The sequence below is a fragment of the Rhamphochromis sp. 'chilingali' genome (assembly GCF_963969265.1).
Source record: "Rhamphochromis sp. 'chilingali' genome assembly, chromosome: 8".
Lineage (NCBI taxonomy): Eukaryota > Metazoa > Chordata > Actinopteri > Cichliformes > Cichlidae > Rhamphochromis > Rhamphochromis sp. 'chilingali'.
Window position 1 is genome coordinate 31,247,923 of NC_137935.1, and position 27,482 is coordinate 31,275,404.

Here is a 27,482-nt window from a genome sequence, read left to right on the forward strand (position 1 = left end):
TTAAAATTTAGCAGGCGTTAAAATAATTAAGGGCATAGAGATAAGACAGGAAAGCCAGGAGGAGGGGAAGAAAAAGAGTAAAAGGGCAGGTTTGAACCCAAACATTTTCATTAGTCTGACAGCATATGGTCACCAAATCAACCCAGTGACCTAACGTGGCAACCAGTTCTGCCTTTTAATGTGGCTGGTGTATCAAGTGGGAGCCTGCACCAAACGATTATTTTCACTGAGGACTTTTTTTGTCAGAAAGTCATTGAAAGTCCATCTCACAGCTTCAGAGCTCAAGGCAGCATCGCCAGATTGCATATATTCCAAATATGTAGGATATATGCAATGACAATAAAGGGCTATTCTATTCTATTCTATTCTATAGCCTGAGTAAAGCAGTAATTTGTGACATTGCAGTGGCATAAAATACTTGGCTTTATAAACAACTTACCGATGTAATCTGGCACTGGTGCAGTGTTTTTATAATTAATGCATTCCAGGCTTCCATCAAGATGTTTACCAGTGATTTGTGTTTCACCTTGACTGCTGGCATTTGTTAATTGGTGTCAGACAAATGGCAGGTGGTGATTAAAAAAGAAGAAGCTGTGAACGTGGTAGACGTGGGTGACTCCTCACCGAGTCACCAGGCTCAGCTTGACTCCTTGCATACTTCAAGACACGGGGGTAGAAAAAAGACACCAAGGTGTCAAAGAATGAACAGCAAAGACAAATGAAAGTGGGGAGAAAAAACATTTAGACTTTTAAATGAATAGAACTGCTGCTAATTGTGAAAATACACCAAAACTAATCTGGAATTTTGTTCAGGCAGAAAACTCAAACACAATGTCACAAACTACACTGAGCTTCACATCAGGCCATGTGCAAACACTTTTTTCTACTACTGTACATATCAAGTCAACATTTGATTACTTGAATCCTCTATATTTCTACCTCTACGTGTGTGCAGAGCTGTGGAGGAAAAGTCGATGTTTCCAGTTTTTAAAAATCATTTTAAATCCTTAATATTTTTTAAGACTTTATGAAACAAGGAATGATTCTGACATGAAAGTCTAGAGTCAAAGCCTTCTACTGTCTTCATTTTGCAGACTTTATAATACTCTTCCATTAGGTAAATTCTTTGAGTAGTATCCTGCAACATGTTGCTTGCTCTTATGTTGCAATCACACAGAGATTGCATTCAAAGAAACGTTCATTGATTACATAGGCTTCTGGAACTTTTATTGTGCAACACTGCACCTAACAACCCAGCAATACACAAGTTTTAAATCTGCAGATATGGCCCAGAGTATAATTCAGTTAAATTGTATTCCTTTTTTATATATAGTGCCACATCACAGCAATAGTGACCTATTGGTGTGTCGTATGCCTCATGAGCAAACACTTGGTGACAGTGGGAGGGAAAAACTCCCTTTTAACAGGAAGAAACCTCAAGCAGGACGAGGCTCAGGAAGGTGCAGCCATCTGCTGGTTGGGGATTAGGGGAGGAAAATAGGACAAAACACACACTGAGCCAGAGATTAAAATTGAAATGAATCACTATGAATGAATGCAGTAGTCATGTATAAACACATAAAGAGCGAAGAAAAGGGGAGTGAAGAAGAAACGCTCAGTACATCCATGAAAGCCCCGAGCAGCCTAGGCTTATCATAATGTAACTAAGGGAGGATTCAGAGTCACCTGATCCAGCCCTAAGTATATGCTTCATCAAAGATGAATGTTTTAAGCCTAATCTTAAAAGTAGAGATGGTGTCTGTCTCCTGAACGCAAACTGGGAGCTGGTTCCACAGAAGAGAGGCCTGAAAGCTGAAGACTCTGCCTCCCATTCTACTTTTAAATATGCTAGGACCAAGTAAACCTGCAGTCTGAGAGCAGAGAGCTCTATTAGGATGATATTGTACTATGAGGTTTTTAAGATGTAAAGGCCATAAAAAGGGCATTATTGATGTTCACTAGTGCTTGAATGAAATTCTTCAAATTGACTCTACATGTCTCTCTATGACTTTCCTCAGGTACAGAAACCATCTCAATATTCAGATTTCAGCACATGAGCGATGAGGGGCTACTAAAATACAACTGAAATATAAAAATTATGCTCCCATCTCTTTTGACAGCAACTTCTTTTCAAATAAAAACGAAAGATATGAAAGTACTCCCAGTAGACATATTCATGCACAGACTTAGAGACAAATCTTTGCACTATGTTCATTCCTATTCCCAAAATCACATGAAGCTACAGTGACAAAGTCCACCGGGGATAGGACAACAAACAACAGCACAGCAAACATCACTCTTTGACCTCATTAGTCATCATCGCAAACACACCAGTGAGAGAATTTGTTATCTAAAATGAGTCTACATTTTTTTAGGTTGCATGTTATGTGGCATTGCTTGTGCGTGAACGCGTGTGTATAGTTGCCGCCTGTGATTTAATGACTTTAGATTTAATATGACTGCATTTCTGAGCTGATTGCATCAAGTCACTGTCTTCTGTTTACTCGTGTCTGTTTACCCTGGCAGCTTTTTTAGAAAGGAGTTGGACTGTGAAGGATGTGGCTTTCCCCATTACAGAACCTGGTGTGAACTGAATGTGAAAAATGTAGAAAAATACAAGAGACTGCTGGGAAATGTGTTTACCCAGGTAATATTTTCAACCCTTGTCCTCATTTTCACCCCCCTCCCACCTTCCCACCAGCCCAATCAAGCTCTCCTCTCGTGTCACCCTTTACACCCATAATAATATTCGCACTTCCTTTCTAATTTCACAATCTTCCTGGCTCAGTCTTCACACTGAACTGGCATTTTTACTTTGTTCTTGTCAGCCTTTCATGTTTTTCTGCAACAATTTGGTCACAAGACAAATGCGAAAAAGTCCTCGTGAAGCAGAAAAAGGTGCTGACAGATGTCCCAGAAGAAGCAGACGGAGTTTTTTTTTTTTTTTTTAAAGAGAGAAAGAAAAAACTGGTAAACGGGGAGGACTGATTCACCGATACGCATATGATACTGATAATGTATATTTGTGTGTTAATGGTGTGCGTCGATGCGTGTGTGCAGACTGATCTCCTCCCACTAGATGACCATTGAACTGTCACCCCAGTCCTCCTGCTGATGGAGATAACAGGGGGCTGAGGTCCACCTCCACGGAGACACACAGACCTCACACCTCCACCCTCCCCCTTCTCCACATGGACTCGTCCCCCACCAAGGGACTATAAAAAGTCTGCCCCCGCTGAAGTTGTTCAGTCTCGTCCAGAACTCCACCAGGTAAGAGAAGCAACTTTGCGGTACTCGCAGAACAGAATTGGAAGCCGGAGAGGACTAAGTGTAGGGGAACTTTTTGTTAGAACTAAGTTGATAAACAAAGGGAAAAAAAGAAATTGCTGGAAGTAAAATTCTTAATTCTGACTTTTTGTATTTTTTATTTTATTAGATATAACTTTGGGATTGTTCTCTTTAGCCTGAGGTAATTTTGCAGCAGTGCTTCTCCACCAAGAGCGTCTCCTGCTAATTCTATGACCGTGTTTTACAGCAAAAGCTGAAACAGGATTATGTAGCAACTTAGGTCTGATCTCCTTAATCATCCTCTGTAATCTACTCAGATTACAAGTTCCTTTAATAGCTTGCTATACATTTAGTGCAAACTCATTCAGGCTAATTCAGCAATGTGCTGGGCTGTTAAGACATTCTTACTTCTAAGACTACTGAGTCTGCTTTAGGCACAGGATTCAAGCTCTGTTGGATTAATGAATTCCCACTATTCAGTTGGATGTTCCTTTCCTAATCATTAACTGCTTTTCTGCTCTAGACCATCACCATGAAATTTGTGGCTCTAGCTCTCACTCTTCTCCTGGCTGTCGGTGAGTACTGAACGCACCCTTTCCAACCTGAGGGAAATCATTTAAAATGCAGGTGGAACTTTAGCAGGTCCACTTTACCCTTTAAAAGTTTTTCCCTCTTCGCTTGCCAAAGGCTCTCAGGCTGCCTCCCTGCAGGCTGATGCACCTTCCCAGCTGGACCAAATCCGGTCCGCTGTGGATGTCTACCTGACTCAGGCGAAGGACGGTGCCATCAAAGCCCTGGACCAGCTTGATGACACTCCATACCAAGAGCTCAAGTAAAGATTCTCATTCTTGTCCATCAGCCGCACTTTTTTGTAATTGGTCCATGCATTGCCAGGGGTTCGTTTAACTTCCTGCCTTAGTCAGTTTTTACACTTTGCAGTCGACATTTGGTGTGTACACTTAGCTTAACTAAAATGGCTTTGCTTTCCTATCTCTGTTCTCTCTCAGGACCACCCTGGCTCAGCGCCTGGAGGGCCTGCACACTCAGATCAAGACTCTGCAGGCTTCCGTTTCTCCTGTGACCGACAGCGTCTTTACCACAGTCTCTGAAGCCACTGCTGACTTACGTAACAGCATTGTGACTGATATTGAGGCCCTGAGAGTCGAGCTGGAACCCAAACGTGCTCAACTGAGGGAAGTCATTGAGAGACACATGGCGGAATACCGCAGCCAGCTCGAGCCCATCGTCAGAGAGTACCATGCCAAGCACACAGCTGAAATGGAAGAACTGAAGACAAAGCTGGAGCCCGTTGTGACTGAGCTGCGTGAGAAGATTCGCACCAATGTGGAAGAGACCAAGGCTGCGTTGACACCCATTGTAGAGAGTATTCGTGCCAGGGTTGCTACACACGTGGAACAAGCAAGGAAAATGTTGGCTCCCTATGTTGAAGAATACAAGGAGCAGCTGAGGCAGGCCTACGACCAAGCACAAAACGTCAAAGCTGAAGACCTTACTGCCCTGAAGGAGAAGATTCATCCTCTGACCGAAGACATCAAGGCAAAGCTCCAGCAAATCTTTGCAATCGTTTCCGAAACCTTCAAGAGCTAAATCCTCCCTACCCTGTTCCTATAACTAACCTCCCTTTCCTATCATGTCTAGATCCATTCCAAATTTCTCTCGATTCCTTCTTTCTTCACAAACAGACCACTTCCCTAAAATTTAGCCTTGCTGATGAATTAAACGGCAGGACTCTCTCTTCCCCAGCTTACTTCATGCATACATGATCAAGCACAAGCTCCCAAACACACAGACGTGTAGATACTCAGCACATAATTGCTCTATTCTTCACATTCTGTGCCCAACTTTTTGTGTAGCAATCATATGTGAATTATTGCACGTGCTCAAACTCCTGTGTAATGACGCTTGTCTGACGAAAAGTGTGCCTTGATGAATTACAGCTCAATAAACATCTGACTGTTTATACTACTCTGAAATGATTTTTCTCTCCTATATGATATGTAAAACTTTTCCTCATCCTAGAATTCCCCAACAGTAGCATTGAACATCTACGCCTTTTTTAGGGTTATCAATGCTCATATTCAGATTCATTAGAGTGTTTAAGACCTCAGTGAACCCCTAAGGTTATGTCACACAGACACACACAGCATTTTAAGAGGTCATCATTGATCAGAAAGGTCTGCTAGAGAAGAATATTAATACAATCAGTTGTACTTAGGAATGGTGTACGATAGCACATGAGACATTTCTGTTTGTGAACACCAAAAGCCGTGATTAATGACTTGATCACACAGTGACCGGTCTATTGACAACTTATGTCTTGTGCTTTATTGGAGAAAAGCATTCTTTCTGCTGTGTGCTGCTACCCTCCAGGCTGGATCCCTTCAACACTGTCCCATTGAGCTACACACACACACACACACACACACACACACACACACACACACACACACACACACACACACACACACGCATAGAGTTCTTATATGAACAGTAGTTGTCTGGTCATCATGCAACCCAAGATGATTTGCACAACAACACTGTGAGATGAACTTTCTCCAAAATCTAAAAAAAACAACAACAACATTCATCAGTGGATCCTTGACAAGAGATGATGTTTAAACATGCCAGAGTCTTGCTTCTAACCAGCCTCAGAAATGTATACCTTGGTCAGTGTTAAGGAGTAACCGGTTCGTTAATTAGTAAGGTGTTGAAAATCTGCTCCCAGAAAATACTCTGAATAATAAAAAGCAGCTCGATGATGTCCTCATCTGTCTGCACCCTGTAACACTGGACCGATTAGGGTGTTATTAATGTGCTAAAGGTTGGTTAGGACGAGCTTCACTTATTGCTCCAGGCCATAAGAAACAATAGGTAATAGAGCAGAGAGTTCTACATGTGTGTGTGCACGCGCACATTTTTGCCTTAACTGTTCTCAGGGCGGCAAGTGAGTGCATCTGTGATTAGTGTGTGTCAATGGCACCGTGAATATTGTAATGGATGAGTCCACCATGGAAGTCCCCAGTGAGAGCCTCATGGTGTATAAAACCAGCTTGTTTCTCACTGCAACCAGACACTCCACAGACCTGGATGTACATCTACTGCAGCACCTGAAAACTGGAATACAAATTGTTCTTTTCAGTCCCATGTTGCTTTGCAAAACTGTGGGTGAATGTGTTGACTAGATCTGGATGAAAAGACTGGAAAAAACAAAATAGCACCTCCATCTATGTTATCAGTAAGAGGTGTTGAAATTATGAATGGTAAGTGTTTCGCACTCCAAGTTATCGCATCAAAGCTCATGGGCAGAATCTGTTCCAACAAATATGAACAGAATTGTATTCTCTCTTCTCCTCAGGTCTTCAGCTGTCTCAGAGCTGCGATCTGTCTCTACCCTGCTGCGCAGACGAAGGGTCACTGTCGAGCACAAAGTGCCCCCAGATCAGTGGGGTCAGAGTTCAGCTGGAGATGCAGGCACTTTGGCAGCAGTTTGACCAGCTGGGCACAGAGATGATTGTTACCAAAGCGGGAAGGTGATGAGAATCCTCACATTTATGCATACTCCTACTAAACATCATATCTTGTATGTTTCCTATTTGTCTTCCTGCACTACCTCTCACTAGAATCTGTTTGTTAACTTGCAGGCGGATGTTTCCGACATTCCAGGTACGGATCTCTGGGATGGATCCCTCTGCCGAATATGTTCTTCTCATGGATTTTATCCCTGTCGACAGCAAAAGATACAGGTCAGAAACACAACCTGCATAACTGTGTTTAGTGTATTTGTGATGTTTAACAGTTGTGTTATTTGCACGAATACAATTCTGCAAGCATCGATGCTCTGTAAGTCCTGCTTTGAACATTTTACACTTTTGTGTGTGTGTGTGTGTGTGTGTGTGTGTGTGTGTGTGTGTGTGTGTGTGTGTGTGTGTGTGTGTGTGTGTGTGTGTGTGTGTGTGTGTGTGTGTGTGTGTCAGATATGCATTCCACAGCTCATCCTGGTTAGTGGCGGGAAGAGCAGATGTCGCAGCCCCAAGCAGGATGCATTTCCACCCAGACTCACCTGCCCGTGGAGCCCAGTGGATGAAGCAGACTGTGTCCTTTGACAGCCTAAAGCTCACCAACAACCTGCTGGATGACAACGGACATGTTAGTGAATGTCTTAAATGAGGGGCTATGATGCTAAACGGGCTTTTTCGCACAGAACATTAACTGAGGAGCTGTAGTAAGGATTATTTTGAATTGTGAATCATGCAAAGCTTTGCTAAAAGATTCCAATGGAGCAGACTTTGAAGGCCAGAAAAAGAGATCATAGCAGTGTGCAACAATAAGTACTAAGCTATTTGTGTTTTCTCATGTCCCCCCACTTCCAGATGATACTGAACTCCATGCATCGCTATCAACCGCGCTTCCATGTGGTGTATGTAGATCCAACGCCGAACAGCCACTTGAATGCATACAAGAACTTCTGCTCTTTCTCGTTCCCTGAGACACGCTTCATGGCTGTAACTGCTTATCAAAACCACAGGGTACGGAACTGAGTGAACCAAGATGCAAGCTAAAAAAAAATTATGACATTACAATGTTTTTATCTGTTTGATTTTTGATTATTTTTTTTGTGTGCATTAAGCGATTCTTTGCTTTTCATGCCATTTATTTTAACCTCTCCTCTTAGATCACTCAGTTAAAAATTGCAAGCAACCCATTTGCTAAGGGCTTCAGGACTACAGACCCCCAGGCTTGGTGAGTGTCACACTTTCCCTGCACTTCACCTAATTTAATAAACATATCTGTCCCTAGACCATAGACCAGAAGAAATCACGACATGATGACACTGTTTCTTTATCACTTTTATCACCCGTTAAATAGTGATAAGGCGAAAGTCTTGATGATAGCTAATCTCTGACCTTTGTATACAAAGAACTGACGTTCATAGATGACAGGTTATACATGTCCGGGATGAACACCTTTGCCTGCCATGTATTTAATTTGTGTGTGAGGTTAAGGTGAACACTTACCTCTCCTCTTTCTCACTATGGTTTCTTGTGTGTGTTTGTATGTAGGGCGGGTAATCCCAGTCCTCTAGCAGTGTGGTGTCCAGCAGAGGGCAGAGCAGAATCTCAAATCGACAAATCTGGAGAACAAATAAACTGTGACTCAAAGACCTCAACCAGTCAGTATCTTTTGCATTTTTTTAAAACAGTGTTATATGTGGTTAAAGTCTTTTTAGCTCATGGAATAAAGAAATTTTAACTAGTAGATACCTGTTTGAATTCAACCTACTTAATGAAACTGTACGGAGAAGGATTATTTAAGGAAAAGACTGTAAAAACGCAGCCTGTTTGGGGCTTTATTTGCCCACCAGTCCTGCAGTGTTTTAAAACTGGATGAGAACAACCACATTATTTAAATAAGCTTTTGGCAAATGATTTATATTTATTAGACAGCAGATTTGGTCTAAATGTTCTTCAGTACCTTTCTAAAGATTTTTCTTCTCCATCTTCAGGGCAGGAGGGCCTGGACCCGCTGATGATGGAGCAGTGTGAACTGTTTCATCACAGTAAAGACTCCATGGGAGGCACGGAGAGGAAAGGTGGGAGCAGTTTTTTAGCACCTGCCTCCTGCCTCCATCTCCCCTCCTTCTGGGACCGTGCAGGGTCATCATGAGACCACCAATCTGTCAAGGTTCAAAAGAAGTGTTTTAAATGAAAAAGGACCCTCCTGTTATATAATATTATGTGATAACTTCACACTGTGTTCATTGTCATTTTTAGTAACTATTTTACAAAATAATGCCTAATGGATACTTATAATCATTAATTGTAATTATTATTAAGTGTAACATAAAATCCAATGTCTACATGAATTATGACAAACACTGTGAATAATACCATTCAAGCACTTCAAGGACATAGTAGGGTCTAGTGTTAACGCCGCAGTTATACAGTTATAGTGTTATGTTATCTATGCAGTTATAGTTCGTCTCCATAGCAATATTTATAAAATCGTGTGCAACGTTTGTAATGCATCTGTTTGTTGTCTGAGATAATAAAACAGCACCCTGAAGTTTTGTATGAATGTTTGGTGTGTTTCTGATATTGGAACTGATGACTCGTGATTTGCAAGGGAGTACTGGTGAAAACTACATTCCCCAGGATGCAATGTTTCTTAGGGACAGTTTCCAAACAACCTGCGAGACCTACAATACCGCGGCTTCAGAATAAAAGACGATATGAAAGCATTACAGGCTATACAGAAAGAAATGTCGAGGAAACAAGAGCGATTTAATTTAAATGGAACCAAGTGTAACCTTTTCTGTTGTAAAACTGAAAACTAAGGAATTATAAAGAAAGTACTGTAAACCAGGCAGTTCCTTTTAAACAACCTTGTTTTAAGTTAAATCCTCTTTAAGAAAGGCGTATACTCCAAGCCTTCTGCAGTGGTTTGACACGTGATGTGTTACCGTCAATGTGTAGAGCTGCAAATAATCAGTGCCGTCTAATTTTAGAACCCATTGGGGTAAAAATGTGGGCCTTTCATGCTTTTTTGCTTATGCAGGCGTAATCGGTGTAAATTGTTTTATTTTGAAAGGTATTAGAGGAAATTGTGTGGCTATGTAAGCTAACTTGACGGAGGTGATGCTCGCGCTCTTGCAGCTCTGATGGCTGCAGAGGGGTAGATGGAGGAGGAGGAGGTGAAAGACTTGAAGGCGGAGAACAGAGAGAACGTGTCGGGCAGGGGGAAGGATGCGGATTATGGCAGCCTGCCGACCGTCCTGCCTGTCAGCGGTGAATGTCGTTTGACACGAAGATGCGCGGACGGAACTACGCAGGCCTGCAGTTTGTTGGCTCACGGAGGCACAGACTGTAATTTACGCGTCGGTGACACCAAGGATTGCCTGGATCAGCTGTGAGGGCGATTTATTATTATTTTTTATTTTATGCTATTTGATTTATTACTCATGCTAGTTGTTGTAGCATGAGTATCCCCCCCTCGACGTGTCATTTAACATGAAGAAAACAGGAGTGAACGCAGAGTGACCTCGTCTCTTCGTGTTTGTGGTTTAACTGCCATCATGCTTTTAGCCGTCATCTTAGCATCCTCACCACCTGAGCTCTCCCCCTGGGTTGCTGCGGACTGGATGTCAAACTGAAGCGAGTGTCGTTAAGTCAGACTTGAACACGACAAAATCAAAACTTTTACCCGGTTTCACCATGGACATGTTACAGCCTCGCTGGTTAACGGGTATATTTATATGGACGACTTTATGTCTGCTCAGCAGCGGTCAAACCGCCCCCAACTCCTCGGGCCTGTCTCTAGCCATCCGCGTGCCACTGCGGCAAGGTGCTCGCGGCGAACAACCACCGCCGCTGCCACCTGCCGCCTCCGCGAGCAGGAGCCCTGCGCGCAGGCGGAGAGGAGCGCCAGCGGGCGGTATCAGCTTCGTGGACATGATTGATAACCTGCGTGGGAAGTCTGGCCAGGGATACTACGTGGAGATGGCCGTGGGTTCTCCTCCGCAAAAGGTAGAGGTTTCATTCACAAAGAGTAATTGATTTGATGTCCCCTGACTCCTCAGTGTGTATCTCATCACCTTTTTAACCAATGAACACACACCCACTGTAAGAAAATCAATGTAATTAACACCAGGCACACCCAAAAAATCAATATGTTATCCTTAAAACATCCTTCTTTAAGAGTACTCAGACCTATCAGGCAAAACCAGCTTGAAATTATCATTGGATCCAGGGTTATCAATTGGCACAAGACATACCCTGTGATGTTATCTGTATTACACAGTCACCTTAGTGTTGCATCAGTGTGTCAGCATATATGCTCATATATATAGTCTTTGTTAGAGTACGTGTGTGAATCCCTGTGAAAGTGTGAGAAAGGACTGAATGATACGGGCAGATAATGGAACCATTAATTCTGCAGAGTGGGGACTGCCAGCTGGGTGCAGCTGCGGTGTACAGGCTGGCACACAAAGGGCGAGCACGGAGGGAGAGATGGAATAAGAGGATCTGCCAAAAGAGAAGGAGGAAAAAGGGAAAGATGGAGTGGGGTGACAGGGACAGAAGAACATAAACAGAGGGACAAGGGTCAAAGAGAAGAAAGTGGGAGTTTGAGAGTGGAAGAAGAGGAAGGAGAAACAAGTGTGTGTGTGTTACAGAGGGAGGACGTGGAAGTCAGACAGGCAGCTTTCAGGAAACAAAAGCAATGAGATGGTGTGGGAGATGGAAGGCCGAAGGTGCTAAGCGGAGGTGTCACTTTGCCACTGATTCTTCCTGTGTCAGTGAGAGAGACAGAGGGTGAGAAGGAGATCTGTCTGCTGCAGATCAGTCCCCGGCAGCAGAGGCCAGTCAGCACTGACAGGCAACACTGTGTGTTGGTGGCTGGAGTGATTGTTATTTATTCATTATTCTAATCTTTCAGCGCAGGAAGCCAAAGTCTGACGTTAAGTGAAATATAGGAAGCCGTGCAGGAAATCTGTCTTCAAAAAAATATATTGATTGTAATTTGAGGAATGCGTCAGAGACTGTTTGTTGGCATTTTCTGAATCTTTGTGTTGCAGACATAACCTTCTAAAAAATAGAAAGAAAACAAAAACAGTGACCTTTGATATGTAGCCGTGGAAGTAAGAAAGAGCATCCAAAATTTAGAGGTGTTAGAAGCTCAGTGAGGTAACCACCCACAGAACACTTTTATTTACTTTCATTTCTGTAATATAAATAACTTTAACTAAAAAGCCAGTCTTCTAGTTTGTTATCTATCATAAATTCTTTATGAGTCAAAAGGGTGTCTTTTTACTTTTGAGCCTGATCATGCCAAAAAAAAATCACTGTCACCCTGGTAACTACCAGCTCGATGGCCCCTGACCTGAGGATAATCAATATGAATTCACTTAAGGGCAAAATCCAATTTTGTTGAAAGCTCGTCAAAACTGTAGCCACCATTTTTCTTTCTCTTGCCTTTATTTCTCTGTGGTATGAAATAAAAATGTGTTTTAACTAACTTTAGGAATTTTTAAGATAGATAAAGGTTCTAATTCTCAAAGATTTTTTCATCTGTGTGGTGTGGACGTAGCTCTGAGTCTGAAAAGTGAACCCAGGGAAGGCTTACTTTAAATCTGCAATGTTTTTAGAGGTCACCAGGGGGCGACTCCTCTGGTTGCAAACTTGGCATCCAGCTGTGTAGTCTGTGGGGATCCTTGTCTCTCTTGCTCTGCAACATCAGAAAACACTGATGAGTTTATCGGCTCAGTCACTAGTGTAATGTCTTAATGAGTAAAATATTAAGTTAATTCTGTAAAATTATTGTCATTGTCACAGTCACCCTAACCCTAACCCCCAAAATTATCAAGGTATGTCAGGGATGTGTGGTGTCTTCAGCTTCACAATCATTTTCGCCACTTTCTCTTCCCTTCTGGTTTAAAAACACTGGGATGGAAAAACACACGGAAAAGTCTTGCTATGAAGCCTCAGTGGGTGACTTCATAGTAGCTGCTTTAATCTTTTATATACAGGTCTGGGAACATTTGGAAAGAACCTAAACACTGTCATCACACTTTGATTAAAATGTGGGAAAATCCTTGTTGATACTTGGAATATTGAGACATCACTCACAAGAGATATGTTTGACATATGTTTAACAGATTACAAGCCAATAAGTCATCTATTAACGGTTAAATACCGACAGTTGTTTTTTGGCAAATACAGTTAATCACTCTCTGGCAGACGATCATGGCGGAGTCTGCAGCTTGGATATAAACATTATTTTTATTGCACAAATGGATGAGTCCGATGGGAAAGTACAAACTACATCCAGAACAGAATGAACTTTGTTAAGCTCAAACTAGAGCTGGGCGATAGAACGATAACGATATGTATCGCGATATAACTTTTACTCGATAGAGAAATTAAGCTATCGCAATAGACCTCGCCGCTCTTGTCCTCTTAAAAAAAAAAAAAAAAAAAAAAAAAAAAAAAGATCAGCCAATCCAAATCAAGTAGCGCAGAGCCGAACCAATCACAGCCGCAGCGTCACGTCGCGTGACTTGTTACGTACAGCACAAGTGCCAAGCCGCACGTGTGTTTGTTTGGGAAGCAGCCAGCGGGTAATGGAGCCAGCGCGTAATGGAGGAAATGAGTGTGCCGACTAGAAAAATCAACCGAGCGTGACCGAAGAGAAAACAGATGATGGTTCCAATGCCGGAGAGATTGTCGAACGGAAGAGCCAAAGAAGTTCCGTAGTGTGAAGGTATTTCGGCTATTTCAAGTCTGACAAAAAACAGAGTAGCGTGCACTGTAAATTGTGCCGAAAGCAAGTCTGGAAATACATGCGTCACACTGGTTTCGGTGAAATGAATTTCTACAATACTGTTACTGTTAATTCTACTCTCTGCAGTGTTTAAATGCTTACATATACACACAGTTACTGTCCGTCCACACATACGACTCGGTTCTGCTTCTATGCCCCAGCTTTGTTTACTTTTTCCCACCGAGGCTTCTAGACTTCTGATTGGCCAACATTTCTGCACGGTTAGGAATCTAGCGCCACCTGCTGCTTTGGCATGTTCATAGCAGCGTTTTCCTTCATTTCTGCCTTTATGTGTGGACGGGATTATTTTTTAAAACGAAAACGGAAAATCTCCGTTTTCAAAAATACCCGTGTACGTGTGGACGTAGCCTCAGTCTCTGACTGGAAGCGCTAATTCATCATTCGGCTTTTGTCAGACTAAAGTAACTGTTAAAACTGTTTGAAAAGCTCAGCTATACAACAAGGAGAGATTGAGAATTTCCTTTTAGTTCTCAGTTTATTTGATATTGACAAAAGTTAGTCAGTTTTGTCTGTTATTCTGTAAAACAAACTAAGATTTATTTTTAGAATTAATATTTTGTTTCTAAGTGGAATTGACAATTTAGTCTGTTTCATTTGTTCTATTTTGAAACTTAAACGCTTTAGCGGCTGCCTTTTGTGTAGTTTGCAATATTTGCCTTTATTTATCTGAAAAAGTCTCATGTTCCATAAGTACATCTACCCTGTTGAACTTATTATGGGAAATAAATATTTAAATAAAAACAAGCTGCTGATTATTTCACATTTTACTTGTGAGCAACGGCACATTTAAATCTTACAAATATAGTTATTTGGCTTATATCGTGATAGATATCGTTATCGCCTGAAATGAAAAAAAAAACATATCGTGATATGTAAAAATCTCATATCGCCCAGCTCTAGCTCAAACACAACTTCAGCTCTTTGGAAACATCTGCACAGATCATATTTAGGTACATTAGTAACATATCATTAATGCTGCAATCCCGAACAGGTTGGAATTCAGAGATTTTGCGTTCCTAGTTGTAAATGTTTTGTGGAACGTCCCCAACAATCCAAGATGGTTGCACTAAATGTAAACAGTGCTAAAACTTTAAACTTTTAATCTGTACAGCCTAGAGCAGGGCGATATGGCCAAAAATATTTATCACGATATATATTTGAAAATTTGCGATAACGATATAACCGACGATATAATTGATGCGAGACAAAATACAACTCCACAACATTACTAGCGCAAAAAGACAACCTTCCATTTATTTTCACTTAAACAAGAAGCTGGTTTTTATGTACATTAAAGCTTTATAAAAATGTAACAGTGCAAATGCAAATTCCTTGCTGAAAGTTTAACCAAAAGGCATTTCCAGTAGAAATGGGCTGACATATCCTGAGCATAACCATGTATAATATCCACTGAAGTTAAAAAGAGGTGCTTTGCAGTCTGAGGTACACCTGTGCACTACTCATGATGTCAGATCAACATCCTGATGTGGCACACCTGTGAGGTGGGATGGATTATCTCAATATAGCAGATGTGCCCACTACCACACATTTGGACTGATTTGTGACCACTGTTTGGGAGGGATGGTTATATTGTGTATCTGGAATGAATTTTAGGTCTCTACGTCCATCCCATGGGGAATGGGAGCAGTAACAAAGGTGTTGCGTTTATATTTTTGTTGAGTGTATATGTGTGTTATCATTTTGGATGCCACAAAGGGAAAAATTCCCTGTTAATTTCCTTCTGGTGACTTGGTACCATATTTTCATTGCTGATATTTGTGGCAGCTAGTGGACTTGTCTCAACTTAAGTCAGGGACTTGAACCATAAGACTTTCAAACACAAATAGCTGTTATCCTGTAATCTTAACACCGTCTATTAACAGTATTACAGATGGGGAAAACATTTGCTGCCTACCTTCAGGGCTGAGTTTTATCGTTATAATTTTTTATTTAGTAATTAGATTTTTTTTTTTTTCATTTTTACTCATTTTTTAAAAAATTCTGTTTACTTTCAGTCAGTTTTCAAAGAGGTTTGTCTTATTTCAGTTTTTATTGTTTGAAAATGTTTAATCTAGTTTAATTAGTTTTAATCTTTTAAAATGATTAAAATGTGGAGGGCATATGGCAGATGCAAGATTTAGGAAAATCAGTGTAGGTCTTATAATATAGTATATACAGTATACAATAGAAATGCAAAACCTTTTGAAGGCAGTTGTTTCTCAGTCTTTTAGACATCCAGAGTCTCATCCATCAATGACTGATCAGGCAAGTTGTAAGAACATTTTTACTAACAAATACAAAAACTTAAGATACTGCCTCTATATTTTTTATTCTTTATTTTTATTAATTTTACAAGTTCACAAAATTGTTTCAGTTAAATTACTTTTTGCTTTTTATTTTTATTTTAGTTGACTGAAATGTGTTTTAAGATCTACTTTTAACTAGTTTAGTTTTAGTTCACTATAATAACCTTGTTATTGGACAACTAATGTGGGTTATGTGGCTAATAGTTAAATGGCTAACGTGCACCAGTCAGGTTAACATTTATGGTAATTGTTCAGTACTTTAGTATTAAAGAAACATATGCTTTACTGATCTCTTGAAATTCTTCATTAAAAAAAACAGGTGATAATCTTTAAGATGCTTCATCAAAGTTTGTTGTGCTGCTGTTCACACGTTCAGCTGCTAGTGAGGGGAGGGGCATTGTGCTGGTCTGCAGAGCTGCAGTTGTTTCTCAGCTAGAGGAGAGGAAGATGCTACTGTTGCAAATGAGTATCTAATCTGATTGTAGTATTTAGTATCAATTATCCAAGTAGCAAAACTTTTTCTCCTATTCATTACAAATGCTGGCTACGGTACCTGTGGTACTGAAAAAAGTTCTCAGAATTTTGGTATGGAAAGGTACCACAGGTATGTGTTCTGGTGACATCCCTGGTGACAGTCATGTCAGAATTGCTACCGGGCCAATAATAATGTGTATGTGAATAATGCTTACAAAATGCATTTTAAATTGCATTTTGGTAGTTATTAAAACAAAAATTATTCATAACAAGTTTATTTGTTTTGTTTTGACTGTCCGTCACACACCCCTGGAGATCCTCAGAGCCAACTTCAAGAAGTAAACTATAGAGTATACAAACCTTTGGATGTAGATATGTATGTGTTAGAGATTAAGAGTGGCACTATAACTCAGAGCACTAGATGAATCATTTGGTCAGCGTTGGCCAAATGGTCTTGAATTTTAATGAGCACATACAGAGACACGAAGGAGACACTTTACATTTATTTATTAGAAGTAATGTTGCGGAAATGACCCTGATCCATTTACAGTAACTTTCAAAAACAGAATGTAGGTTGCATTCTGTTCTCGTAACTGCTAAATGATTTCTCCTCCATAGTGAAGGGGGAAGGGTGTATAATGGATGGAACAGACAGGCACTCTGCCAGAGAGGACAGGAAGACAGATAGAGAGAGTGCAGGGAGAGGCATGAGGTCTCAGTGTGTCAGGATGCAGTGGCTTTCGTCATTTGGGATCCTTGTGTGTGTGGCCCCGCGCACATCTCGGTGACTCAGGATGCGTGTGTGAAAGATTCAGACCTATAAAGTGTAGTCAGCAAATTTCTTTCCAAGAAAGGAGGACAGGGTGCGTACAGAAATATGGCTGACCGTGTTTTTGGGGAAAGTACAGGTGGATGTCAGTGATGTGAACATATGTATGTCTCTGTGTGTGTATGTATGTGTGTGTGTGTTGGTAAGATAGACAGTCAGGATTTATTCTGGGCTTTCAGTGCTGGCCCTTGAGACTCCAGCACTTCTCTGGATATTTAAAGAGCCAATCCATTATTGAACAGCTTGCTGTTGGTTCAGTGTCTGCCTGTGTGTTCATCTGTTTGGGTTTCTCTGTGCCACTCTGTCTCTGCTCTCAGCTGAAGTCTCGGTCTTTCTCTGAATTTCTCATTTATCAATAAAATGCAGTCAGAAATGGTGCTGTGCAACATGGGGTACACAGTCATGCATAGTTGTAAATGATCGTGTAGTATTATACATAATTAACATGAGGCAGACGTGGCTTATTTCTCTTCTCCTCGCTGTCTGCCGCGGTGCTCCATTCATACTTTTACTAACTGTTTTGACCGACTACGCAAAATACGATACTTGCATTAGAGATGCTGACAGAAGAGGAGGAGACGGGGAGTAGAATGGGCAACCTGAGAGGAGGGGAGGGTTGGAGTGGAGACTGAGAGGGGACAGAGAAGGACATTCAGGTCAAAAGGAAGCATCACAGGACACTACAACAATACAGTGATGTGTACAGTAAATTCCTGAGGTGAAAAATGAAAGTCAGTTAGAGATGAGGCTAATTACTTGCCAAAAACAGCCTGTAAGACCTTAAACTATCTATAAAATATTGATGTTTTTGATTGTAGACAGCAAACGTAATATTGTTTTACAAACTTGTGGTATGTGTTTAATAAATCCCTCTCTCTGCTTTCCTGCATTCAGTTGAATATCCTGGTGGATACTGGAAGCAGTAACTTTGCAGTCGGGGCGGCTGCTCATCCTTTCCTGCGCAGATACTACCATCGATCGCTGTGAGTAGAGACTCAGTCAGATATAGAAGTTCTTCGGAAACATTTTATGAAGGCTGGAGGAGAGTAAAACGAATCCTGCCCATTGTTCATTAACAGCTCCACCTCGTACCGCGACCTGGGTAGGAGTGTGTACGTTCCCTACACACAGGGACGCTGGGAAGGAGAGCTGGGCACCGACCTAGTCTCAGTCCCGCATGGACCCAACGCCACGCTGCGCGCCAATATTGCTGCAATCACACAGTCGGATCGCTTCTTTATCAATGGATCTAACTGGGAGGGAATCCTGGGGCTTGCCTATGCTGATATAGCCCGGGTAAGAATCACTCTGTCTTTCCAAAATATGAGAAAAGAAAATCTCAATTCAAACTTTACAAGACACTTACAAATGCCATTATCCAGAGCAGCCTAACATATTAAAGTTAGGGCTAGAAGTTAGATTATGTCTCGACTGCTAATACACTTACTTAAAAGTGACATGTGATGAAATTATAAAGGAGAACAAATGAATGTGAGGACATGCAAAATAGATTTTATTATCACATCATACATCTATATTTAGCTCTTGTGGAAATTAGTGAGAGCATGTGACCAAACTGTCAAGCGGCACAGTATCAGATGTGGGTAAGCGATGCTACTAATCTAGCAAAAGATCAAGAAACTATTGAACTGGTGATGAAAAAAGTTTGGTTCTTTCAATTTAAACCTAAACCTGTGATTCGATTTTGTTACTCAGATGTCAAAGATCAGTGTAGTTTTATTACATACGGCATAAATGCCCACTTTATGATACAATAAAAAGTAAGTAATTTTATTCGCGACAGTAAGGTGTTTGGGGGTTTTGAATATGTAATTATTTGGGGCTGTGACAGTGGTCTGAATTAGGTTCACTTGTTCATATTTTCATGCACAATTTCCACAGAACATGGAAGTGGATTCAAAGTCCAAGGAAAGACCTTGGACTTTGAATCCTGTATCACACTTACACCTATTGGCATAATAACTGCCACACTGACATCTGCAGAAAAGTAATATGTGATTAGACAGCAGAACTGCTGATGGAGGATATTTAAGAAACTGAAAGCAGGTTGGGACGGGACAAAATATTGACCCGGCAATATATTTCATTGCATCCTCCCAAACATTATTTACAGAGAGGTGCCAAATATTAACATTTTTATTGAAACATTTACCTAAAAAATTACAATACTGAACTCTATTAAAATGAGAAAACAGTGAACACACACATTAACACCACAGTGCAGTCAACACATAGTTTTTGCATCTTTCCTTTTTTAGGGTCCGGTTACACAGATGATGTCATGTGTGGTAGATGATTATTCTTTATAATCATTGCTGTATAGATATACCATTTATATCATGATAGTATTGAATCTGTAGCTATGGTCTGATTCCCGGTTCTATTCTGGACTTATTTGTCTGTGTTTCCCTCCAGCCTGATGAGAAATTGGAGCCTTTCTTTGACTCTTTGGTTCGCCAGACTCCTGTCCCCAACCTCTTCTCTCTCCAGCTGTGTGGTGCAGGCTTCACACAAAACTACTCCCTGGGCAGCGCTACAGTTGGCGGAAGCATGGTGAGAAACACTTATAGCTCTTTTCCACTCGTACCTACTCGACTCGACTCGACTCGACTCGAGTCTTCTTGGTTTCGGTCATTTTCCATTACAATTGAGCACCACCTAATGCTCATGGGTCGTTATAGCAACACGCCCGAAACTCCTGTGACTTCATTTGTATCTAACACAAACACAAGACAACAGTGGGGGACGTTGAGGCGATGGTATACCTGCTTCTCAGTATATGGCTGTTTGTCAGATTCAGGTACCACGTGGGGTTTTTCATGTAACCATTGCCCTCGTTGCCGGGTTTCAAAAATGGTGGTTTATTTTCATGAAGAAGATGCTCTCATGGTTCATCGAGTGACGCCAATGACTAGCCAATTGGTGACATGCAGTCTGCTGACGTCACATTTTCAGATGGACTCAGATTGGACAGGGCATAAGTGGACAACTCTAAAAACCAAGCAAAGGCAAGCAGGGTTGAGTAGGTACTAGTGCACATGTGTTAGGCCGGATTGGACTCTATTATTCCCCTTGCTTTCAGATCATTGGAGGTGTGGATCCATCACTCTATGTGGGAGAGCTTTGGTACACACCCATCCGCAGGGAGTGGTACTATGAGGTTATCATCGTACGTATTGAGGTAAACGGACAGGACCTGAACATGGACTGTAAAGAGGTGAGGCTCGATAAGTAGATTCCTACGAAAGCTAAAAAAAACACAAACAGACTAATGAAGGATGTGTAAGAAATTTGAAATATGCCTGACTGTGTCACTGTCTTCTACAGTACAACTACGATAAGAGCATTGTGGACAGTGGAACTACCAACCTTCGACTGCCTAGAAAAGTGTTCCAGGCTGCAGTCAAAGCTATTGAAGCTGCCTCCTCAGTCAGTACTACTATAATGTACCATCACGTTTATATCACCGCCCTGGTCGTCTGGTTTGTACTGAGTGGATTATGAGAACCAACTAATGTCCTTCCGACCCTGATTTTTCAGACCGAGCAGTTTCCCTCTGGGTTCTGGCTCGGGGAGCAGCTGGTGTGCTGGCAGGCTGGCACCACGCCCTGGCACATCTTCCCCGTCATCTCCCTCTACCTGATGAGCGAAGTCCGTAACCAGTCCTTCAGAATCTCCATCCTGCCGCAGGTAGTCACAGCAGTCTCGCTCTGGATCTGAGTATAATTTTATAAAGCTGGAGTTTTAGAAGGGTCAGGGACATAAAGCTGTATTGCTCAACCTTGAATTCTCTCCGGGTGATGTGAAATTAAATGTTATTTTGTAAGATCTTTTGATAAGAAGATTACATTTAAAAATGTTATTCATTTCCGTCATTGGTGCAAGACGCAGTTATGCAAGAATGTAGTTAGCATGCCGCACACTGTATGAGGTCTCGACACCGTGTATTCATCAGTAAGTGAAAAGTTTTAACTTTCATTTGGACTTTGCACAGTACAAAAACTGTGGTCAGAGCAAACACACCAATATATGCAGTTCCACTCCTCATGGAATGAAAGCACAACTAGAAACCGTGACAAAAGAAAAGAGCACGTTTGAATGTCCTTTGAATATATTTTCTAAAGGTTTTAAAAGTAATTCAACGTCTTTTTTGTTGTTTTTTTATAAATTGGAAGCCGCTCAGACAGACCTTGATGGTGACGAGATTAATAGAATTTGAGATGTCAAAGAAAAGTTCACTTCAATAAATATCTGAGTGGGTTGTGACCTTGATACTGTCAGAAAAATTAAAAGCTTATTTATTTTACTTTGTGTCCCTCTGTTTGAATGTCTGTAGCAGGTATAATACAGTGAATGACTTTGCTATAACAACTGCATATACAGGAACACTTGAGCTGGAAAAATCTGCCTCTGTAATCTGATTGTTATTTGTTCTGAATAAGATCCTTTAAATATGAAAACATATGATCGCTCTCTAGTGGACAGCTTTGCAATTACATCATTGATTCTAGGTCATAGCTCAGTACTGATCAGCAAACAATATCTGGTACTAGTCCAGTGTGGCGTTATAGCCAGGATGTTCATATTAAACAAGTCCGGTTAGTGAGGTTAGTGTATGTACAGTCAAACTGTATGAGCCAAAAAATCATACGGTCAGCTTTTGTGGGGCAGCCACTGAAAAGGAGGTTGACTTAAATAAAGCTAAAACAGCTTGTTTCAGGCAGCTGAGGTCACTTCAGTAAGGCCCGGTACAAGATAAATAAGGATTATTTCCCACTATGCAAAGCTACTCTAACAGGCTCTAAGAATAAAACTGTGCAATGAGAAATTAGGGTGATACGGGCATTTTAGTGAGCTCTCTAGTCTCTGTATAAAAAAAAGTAACCAAGTTACTCAAAACACAAACCTTGTTGTAAGTAGGGATTTAAACGGTGCTTAAACGGTGCTCGAACCGGTGCTCAAAGAATGGAACACACAAACTTTGTCCAAAAACCTCTCATGTTTTAACTGTTTTCCACTTTTTCTTTGGTCATTTTAGCCTTTTTGGCCAGGGTGAAGGGAGCATCTGCCATCAAACAAGAAGACAGCCGCATGTAACTACGACGGTGTTTGCTAGTTCACCTTACGTGCATTAATGTAATAACATGGTTAGCGTACTCAACGTAAATTACACACGGACAACATTAAGCTACTCACGCAGAGAAGAACGGCTGCTGCTGCCGTCATCATCCATCATCATTTCTGCTACACTGGCAGGGCTAGGTGCCAGGACTCTCCTCTTCGGGTTCTTGGGGGATGTTGCTCTGTGTCCAATAACAGGCACCACACCCGCAGTAGATGTGCTCGATGTGAGGTCTCGCAGCAAGCTATCAAATACGGTGCATTTCTCGGCTTTAAAAAAAGCTCTATGTGTCAGGTGTTTCATCAGATTTGAGGTGTTACCTCCTTTGCACAGTATCACAGTATCACCTTAAAGCACTTGTTGCAGGCTGCTGAGTTTGTGTCTTTTGCTGTAAAGTACAGCCAGACTTTTGACCGCTTCGCCTTGAGCATTTTTAATCTGTAGCTCTGCTCTAAAAGAACGTACGTACCTGGGCCCGCCTACTATCCTCGGAAACGTAAAATGATTGGCTAGAATCTGAAGTGTATGACATCTCAGGAAAAAAAAGCACCGAAATAAAGCACTGAAATGTGCGCTGCTTTTCGGTCTGGTTACTACCATCTAGTTGTGAGCAGTTGTGAGCACTTTGGTTTGGGAACTATTTTCTACACGAACATTTCTTTCTGCAGATTGATTTTGTTTATGTCAGGAGAAAAAAAATGCTTTCTACATTTTATACCATTGTCATGATTTCTGGAGACATCGCTGCTATCTCTCGTTCAGCTTCATCTAGCACTCTGACATTGCAATATCTGAGCATGATGCACAAACTCTCTGTCTCTTTGCCTGTGAATTCCTCCTACACATGCAGGAGTTGAGCAACCAGGCTTGACAGGTACATCTTAGGCCCCTGAAGGCTTTTATCTATATCACATACTAAGATGTTTTTTGAATCTGATAACTCAAGAATGTAGTTGGTACCATCAGTGCATCTACTGGGAGGCTGAGGGGTAGCGCTGGGTGTTGCCCGTATTTTTAATATTTATGCACCTCTAACATCTTATAAAAGCATAGCATTGTTTTAATTTCATGACAATGACATCTAATTTATATCCAAAAATTTTGAATTATGGATGATGTATTACTTCGTCATGTTGCCTAGCGACCACCTAACAATGAGCCAGGTGACCCGCTTTTAGCAATGAAGGCACAATATCGTTTTAATTTCTTTACCGTGTCCTCAAACGCTGTTACAAAATAGCTGAGATGTTTTGTAAAGAGTAAATAACAACAACATGCAGTGATTTGCAAATCTCACATGATGGTGTATTTTAAGAATGAAGTAATGGTGATTACACAAGGGCTGTGCATGCCCGATGCTGGGTGTCTGACTCTACTTTTTTTCTTTTCTTTTGTATGCAGCAATACTTGCGTCCAGTGGAAGACGTGGCCTCTGCTCAGGAGGACTGCTACAAGTTTGCTGTGTCCCAGTCCAGCACCGGCACAGTGATGGGCGCCGTCATCATGGAAGGCTTCTACGTGGTGTTTGACCGCGAGAAGAAACGCATCGGATTTGCTGTTAGCACCTGCCATGGTGAGGAGCAGGGGATGGAGGGATGACAGAGAAAAAATGGGAGAAAAGAGAAGGAGGCAGAAGAAATGTAGGTAGTATTGTTCTGTTTCTTGACTACATACAATCCTGTTTTGTTTTTTTGTTTTTTTAGTGCACGATGAGTTCCGCACAGCCTCCGTGGAGGGTCCGTTCCACGGGGTCGACCTGGAGGACTGCGGCTACAACATCCCCCAGACGGACGAGTCCACCCTTATGACCATCGCCTACATCATGGCGGGCATCTGCGCTCTCTTCATGCTGCCGCTGTGTCTCATGGTGTGCCAGTGGCGCTTTGCCCGCTGCCTGCACCCACATGGGGACTTCGCTGACGACATATCGCTCCTAAAGTGAAAAGGAAGACGTGGAGGTCATATAAAGACATGTGCTTGAAAGGCAGGATAAACATGGACTGTGGTTAAAAAGTGTTTTAAAATGTCGGTGCTGTTAAAACAGGAGCTTTGAAAAGATTTTTCAGCTAACGTTAACTAAAGAAAATGGTGACAGCCTTGCTGCCCTCAAGTGTTTTGCAAGGATAACTAGAGCCGTTACAAAAAAGCCGTTTTCATCAGCATCAACTTTGCCTGTTTGAGCTACCTATGCAGATCAGCATGGCTATAGAGAGCAGATGCAGGAAAATGTGAAATGAAAGAATAATGATTATAAATAGTATATAAATAAATCACAACAATGGATTTGTTTTGTAACTCGGAAAGGTTTGTCTCTTAACATTTGGAACTTGAGGAAAGAGCATTTAGAAACATTAAAACACTTTTAATGAAGAAAATCACGCCAGATATGAGTACTGGATGGAGATAATGTAAACATATGGACGTATGAACTGGTCACTGTGTGCGTGTGTGTGTGTGTGTATAGATGTTCTGTTTGTGGCTTAGAGTGAATGAGACGAGTCTGATACATGTGAGCATGCCTGTAGATGTGCGCAGCTGTACTGTAAGTGAGAAGTGTACTGAGAGGTTTAACAAAAATGGAAACATGATAATAGCGCCAATGAAATGACATATGCCAGCAAATGAATCCTGCAATGCAAAACAAGTATGCATAACGTGGCTAATTTGATTAAATATCAGACGTTATATTTAAAGTATAAAAATCGGTTTTGCTTTGTGTGAAACTGAGACTACTGAACACAGCAGATGTCACTTTTTCTTATTATATTGATGGCTTCAATTATCTACTGTACATAAAGGTTGTGCATTCCAGATCATGTATTTGCGCAGACACACACAAAACACACAGAGCTTATATCCCTGCATATGACTGCTGCACCATCTGATGATTACCACATGTAACAAGAACACATGACAAGCAAACAAACCAAGACTTTATAGGGCTTTTTTTCCACAAACACAAACTGAATCACTCACCACATCTTTCAAGGGGGACCATACATGTATGCTTGGACAAAGATACCAGCCCAACGTATGTTATACACTAAAGAACACTATGTATGTCTATAAGAGACTGTTTGTATTGTCTCCGAACAAGGTGTAAATAGGTCAACTCAGAACTGTTTATTTATCTGCCAGGCGCTGGCAGCACTGTTGAACCAATAAAATACTAATTGTAACTGGAAAATGTGTTTTCTATGTACGTGTGTGTGCGGAATTATTAGGCAAATGAGTATTTTGTCCACATCATCCTCTTCATGCATGTTGTCTTACTCCAAGCTGTATAGGCTCGAAAGCCTACTACCAATTAAGCATATTAGGTGATGTGCATTTCTGTAATGAGAAGGGGTGTGGTCTAATGACATCAACACCCTATATCAGGTGTGCATAATTATTAGGCAACGTCCTTTCCTTTGGCAAAATGGGTCAAAAGAAGGACTTGACAGGCTCAGAAAAGTCAAAAATAGTGAGATATCTTGCAGAGGGATGCAGCAGTCTCAAAATTGCAAAGCTTCTGAAGCGTGATCATCGAACAATCAAGCGTTTCATTCAAAATAGTCAACAGGGTCGCAAGAAGCGTGTGGAAAAACCAAGGCGCAAAATAACTGCCCATGAACTGAGAAAAGTCAAGCGTGCAGCTGCCAAGATGCCACTTGCCACCAGTTTGGCCATATTTCAGAGCTGCAACATCACTGGAGTGCCCAAAAGCACAAGGTGTGCAATACTCAGAGACATGGCCAAGGTAAGAAAGGCTGAAAGACGACCACCACTGAACAAGACACACAAGCTGAAACGTCAAGACTGGGCCAAGAAATATCTCAAGACTGATTTTTCTAAGGTTTTATGGACTGATGAAATGAGAGTGAGTCTTGATGGGCCAGATGGATGGGCCCGTGGCTGGATTGGTAAAGGGCAGAGAGCTCCAGTCCGACTCAGACGCCAGCAAGGTGGAGGTGGAGTACTGGTTTGGGCTGGTATCATCAAAGATGAGCTTGTGGGGCCTTTTCGGGTTGAGGATGGAGTCAAGCTCAACTCCCAGTCCTACTGCCAGTTTCTGGAAGACACCTTCTTCAAGCAGTGGTACAGGAAGAAGTCTGCATCCTTCAAGAAAAACATGATTTTCATGCAGGACAATGCTCCATCACACGCGTCCAAGTACTCCACAGCGTGGCTGGCAAGAAAGGGTATAAAAGAAGAAAAACTAATGACATGGCCTCCTTGTTCACCTGATCTGAACCCCATTGAGAACCTGTGGTCCATCATCAAATGTGAGATTTACAAGGAGGGAAAACAGTACACCTCTCTGAACAGTGTCTGGGAGGCTGTGGTTGCTGCTGCACGCAATGTTGATGGTGAACAGATCAAAACACTGACAGAATCCATGGATGGCAGGCTTTTGAGTGTCCTTGCAAAGAAAGGTGGCTATATTGGTCGCTGATTTGTTTTTGTTTTGTTTTTGAATGTCAGAAATGTATATTTGTGAATGTGGAGATGTTATATTGGTGTCACTGGTAAAAATAAATAATTGAAATGGGTATATATTTGTTTTTTGTTAAGTTGCCTAATAATTATGCACAGTAATAGTCACCTGCACACACAGATATCCCCCTAAAATAGCTAAAACTAAAAACAAACTAAAAACTACTTCCAAAAACATTCAGCTTTGATATTTTTGGGTTCATTGAGAACATGGTTGTTGTTCAATAATAAAATTATTCCTCAAAAATACAACTTGCCTAATAATTCTGCACTCCCTGTATATATATATATATATATATATATATATAGGTGTGTGTTATTAAACTCAACTGCAATAGCCTTGCAAGATTTGTAATTTAAAATAAGCCCTACATGTTTCTTGGCCTTGATGTGGCCCTCTATTTCTTCCATTGTCTAAAACAAACCGTTATAGCTCAACTTTCTTCTGATTGGCTGCCCCTTGCAATCAGAAGAGGTCGATGGGGCTTCTGTGGTCACAGACAGAGCTGTGTGCAAAGGATATTAGGGAAATCTCCCATTTAACATAATTAAACATAAAAAACTACCAAACAGTAATCATTTAGTAACTACATAAGCACCTCGT

At 41.3% G+C, this 27,482-nt stretch overlaps 3 protein-coding genes across 3 annotated transcripts; all 3 read left to right on the forward strand.

The window, feature by feature from the left end:
* Nucleotides 1-3,182: 3,182 nt before the first annotated feature.
* Nucleotides 3,183-5,274, forward strand: LOC308401266 (uncharacterized protein). The gene is made up of 4 exons (XM_080889413.1): nucleotides 3,183-3,270; nucleotides 3,812-3,863; nucleotides 3,976-4,120; nucleotides 4,296-5,274. The coding sequence occupies exons 2-4, from the start codon at nucleotides 3,821-3,823 to the stop codon at nucleotides 4,894-4,896; spliced, it is 789 nt and encodes a 262-aa protein (XP_080745539.1). The 5' UTR covers nucleotides 3,183-3,270; nucleotides 3,812-3,820; the 3' UTR covers nucleotides 4,897-5,274.
* A 103-nt stretch (nucleotides 5,275-5,377) lies between these two features.
* LOC308401265 (T-box transcription factor TBX1-B-like) lies at nucleotides 5,378-9,362 on the forward strand. The gene is made up of 8 exons (XM_080889412.1): nucleotides 5,378-6,569; nucleotides 6,665-6,839; nucleotides 6,951-7,052; nucleotides 7,284-7,455; nucleotides 7,680-7,835; nucleotides 7,982-8,049; nucleotides 8,370-8,479; nucleotides 8,813-9,362. The coding sequence occupies exons 1-8, from the start codon at nucleotides 6,536-6,538 to the stop codon at nucleotides 8,971-8,973; spliced, it is 978 nt and encodes a 325-aa protein (XP_080745538.1). The 5' UTR covers nucleotides 5,378-6,535; the 3' UTR covers nucleotides 8,974-9,362.
* A 575-nt stretch (nucleotides 9,363-9,937) lies between these two features.
* On the forward strand, nucleotides 9,938-25,579 carry bace1 (beta-secretase 1). The gene is made up of 9 exons (XM_080889411.1): nucleotides 9,938-10,832; nucleotides 18,151-18,239; nucleotides 18,336-18,552; nucleotides 19,693-19,830; nucleotides 20,360-20,494; nucleotides 20,605-20,706; nucleotides 20,818-20,967; nucleotides 23,801-23,972; nucleotides 24,103-25,579. Exons 1-9 carry the CDS (start codon nucleotides 10,521-10,523, stop codon nucleotides 24,339-24,341), a joined length of 1,554 nt encoding a protein of 517 aa, XP_080745537.1. The 5' UTR covers nucleotides 9,938-10,520; the 3' UTR covers nucleotides 24,342-25,579.
* The last annotated feature ends 1,903 nt before the right edge of the window (nucleotides 25,580-27,482 follow it).

Excerpts from the sequence above, each read along its gene's own strand:
- LOC308401265 (XM_080889412.1), top strand. The coding sequence starts at position 6,536 with ATGTTATCAGTAAGAGGTGTTGAAATTATGAATG. Across the intron at positions 7,456-7,679 it reads TGCTGGATGACAACGGACAT|ATGATACTGAACTCCATGCA; the intron begins GTTAGTGAATGT and ends CCCCACTTCCAG. Across the intron at positions 8,050-8,369 it reads ACTACAGACCCCCAGGCTTG|GGCGGGTAATCCCAGTCCTC; the intron begins GTGAGTGTCACA and ends GTTTGTATGTAG.
- LOC308401266 (XM_080889413.1), top strand. The coding sequence starts at position 3,821 with ATGAAATTTGTGGCTCTAGCTCTCACTCTTCTCCTGGCTGTCG. Across the intron at positions 3,864-3,975 it reads CACTCTTCTCCTGGCTGTCG|GCTCTCAGGCTGCCTCCCTG; the intron begins GTGAGTACTGAA and ends CGCTTGCCAAAG. Across the intron at positions 4,121-4,295 it reads ACTCCATACCAAGAGCTCAA|GACCACCCTGGCTCAGCGCC; the intron begins GTAAAGATTCTC and ends GTTCTCTCTCAG.
- bace1 (XM_080889411.1), top strand. The coding sequence starts at position 10,521 with ATGGACATGTTACAGCCTCGCTGGTTAACGGGTATATTTATATGGACG. Across the intron at positions 18,553-19,692 it reads CCTATGCTGATATAGCCCGG|CCTGATGAGAAATTGGAGCC; the intron begins GTAAGAATCACT and ends GTTTCCCTCCAG. Across the intron at positions 20,495-20,604 it reads TGAACATGGACTGTAAAGAG|TACAACTACGATAAGAGCAT; the intron begins GTGAGGCTCGAT and ends TGTCTTCTACAG.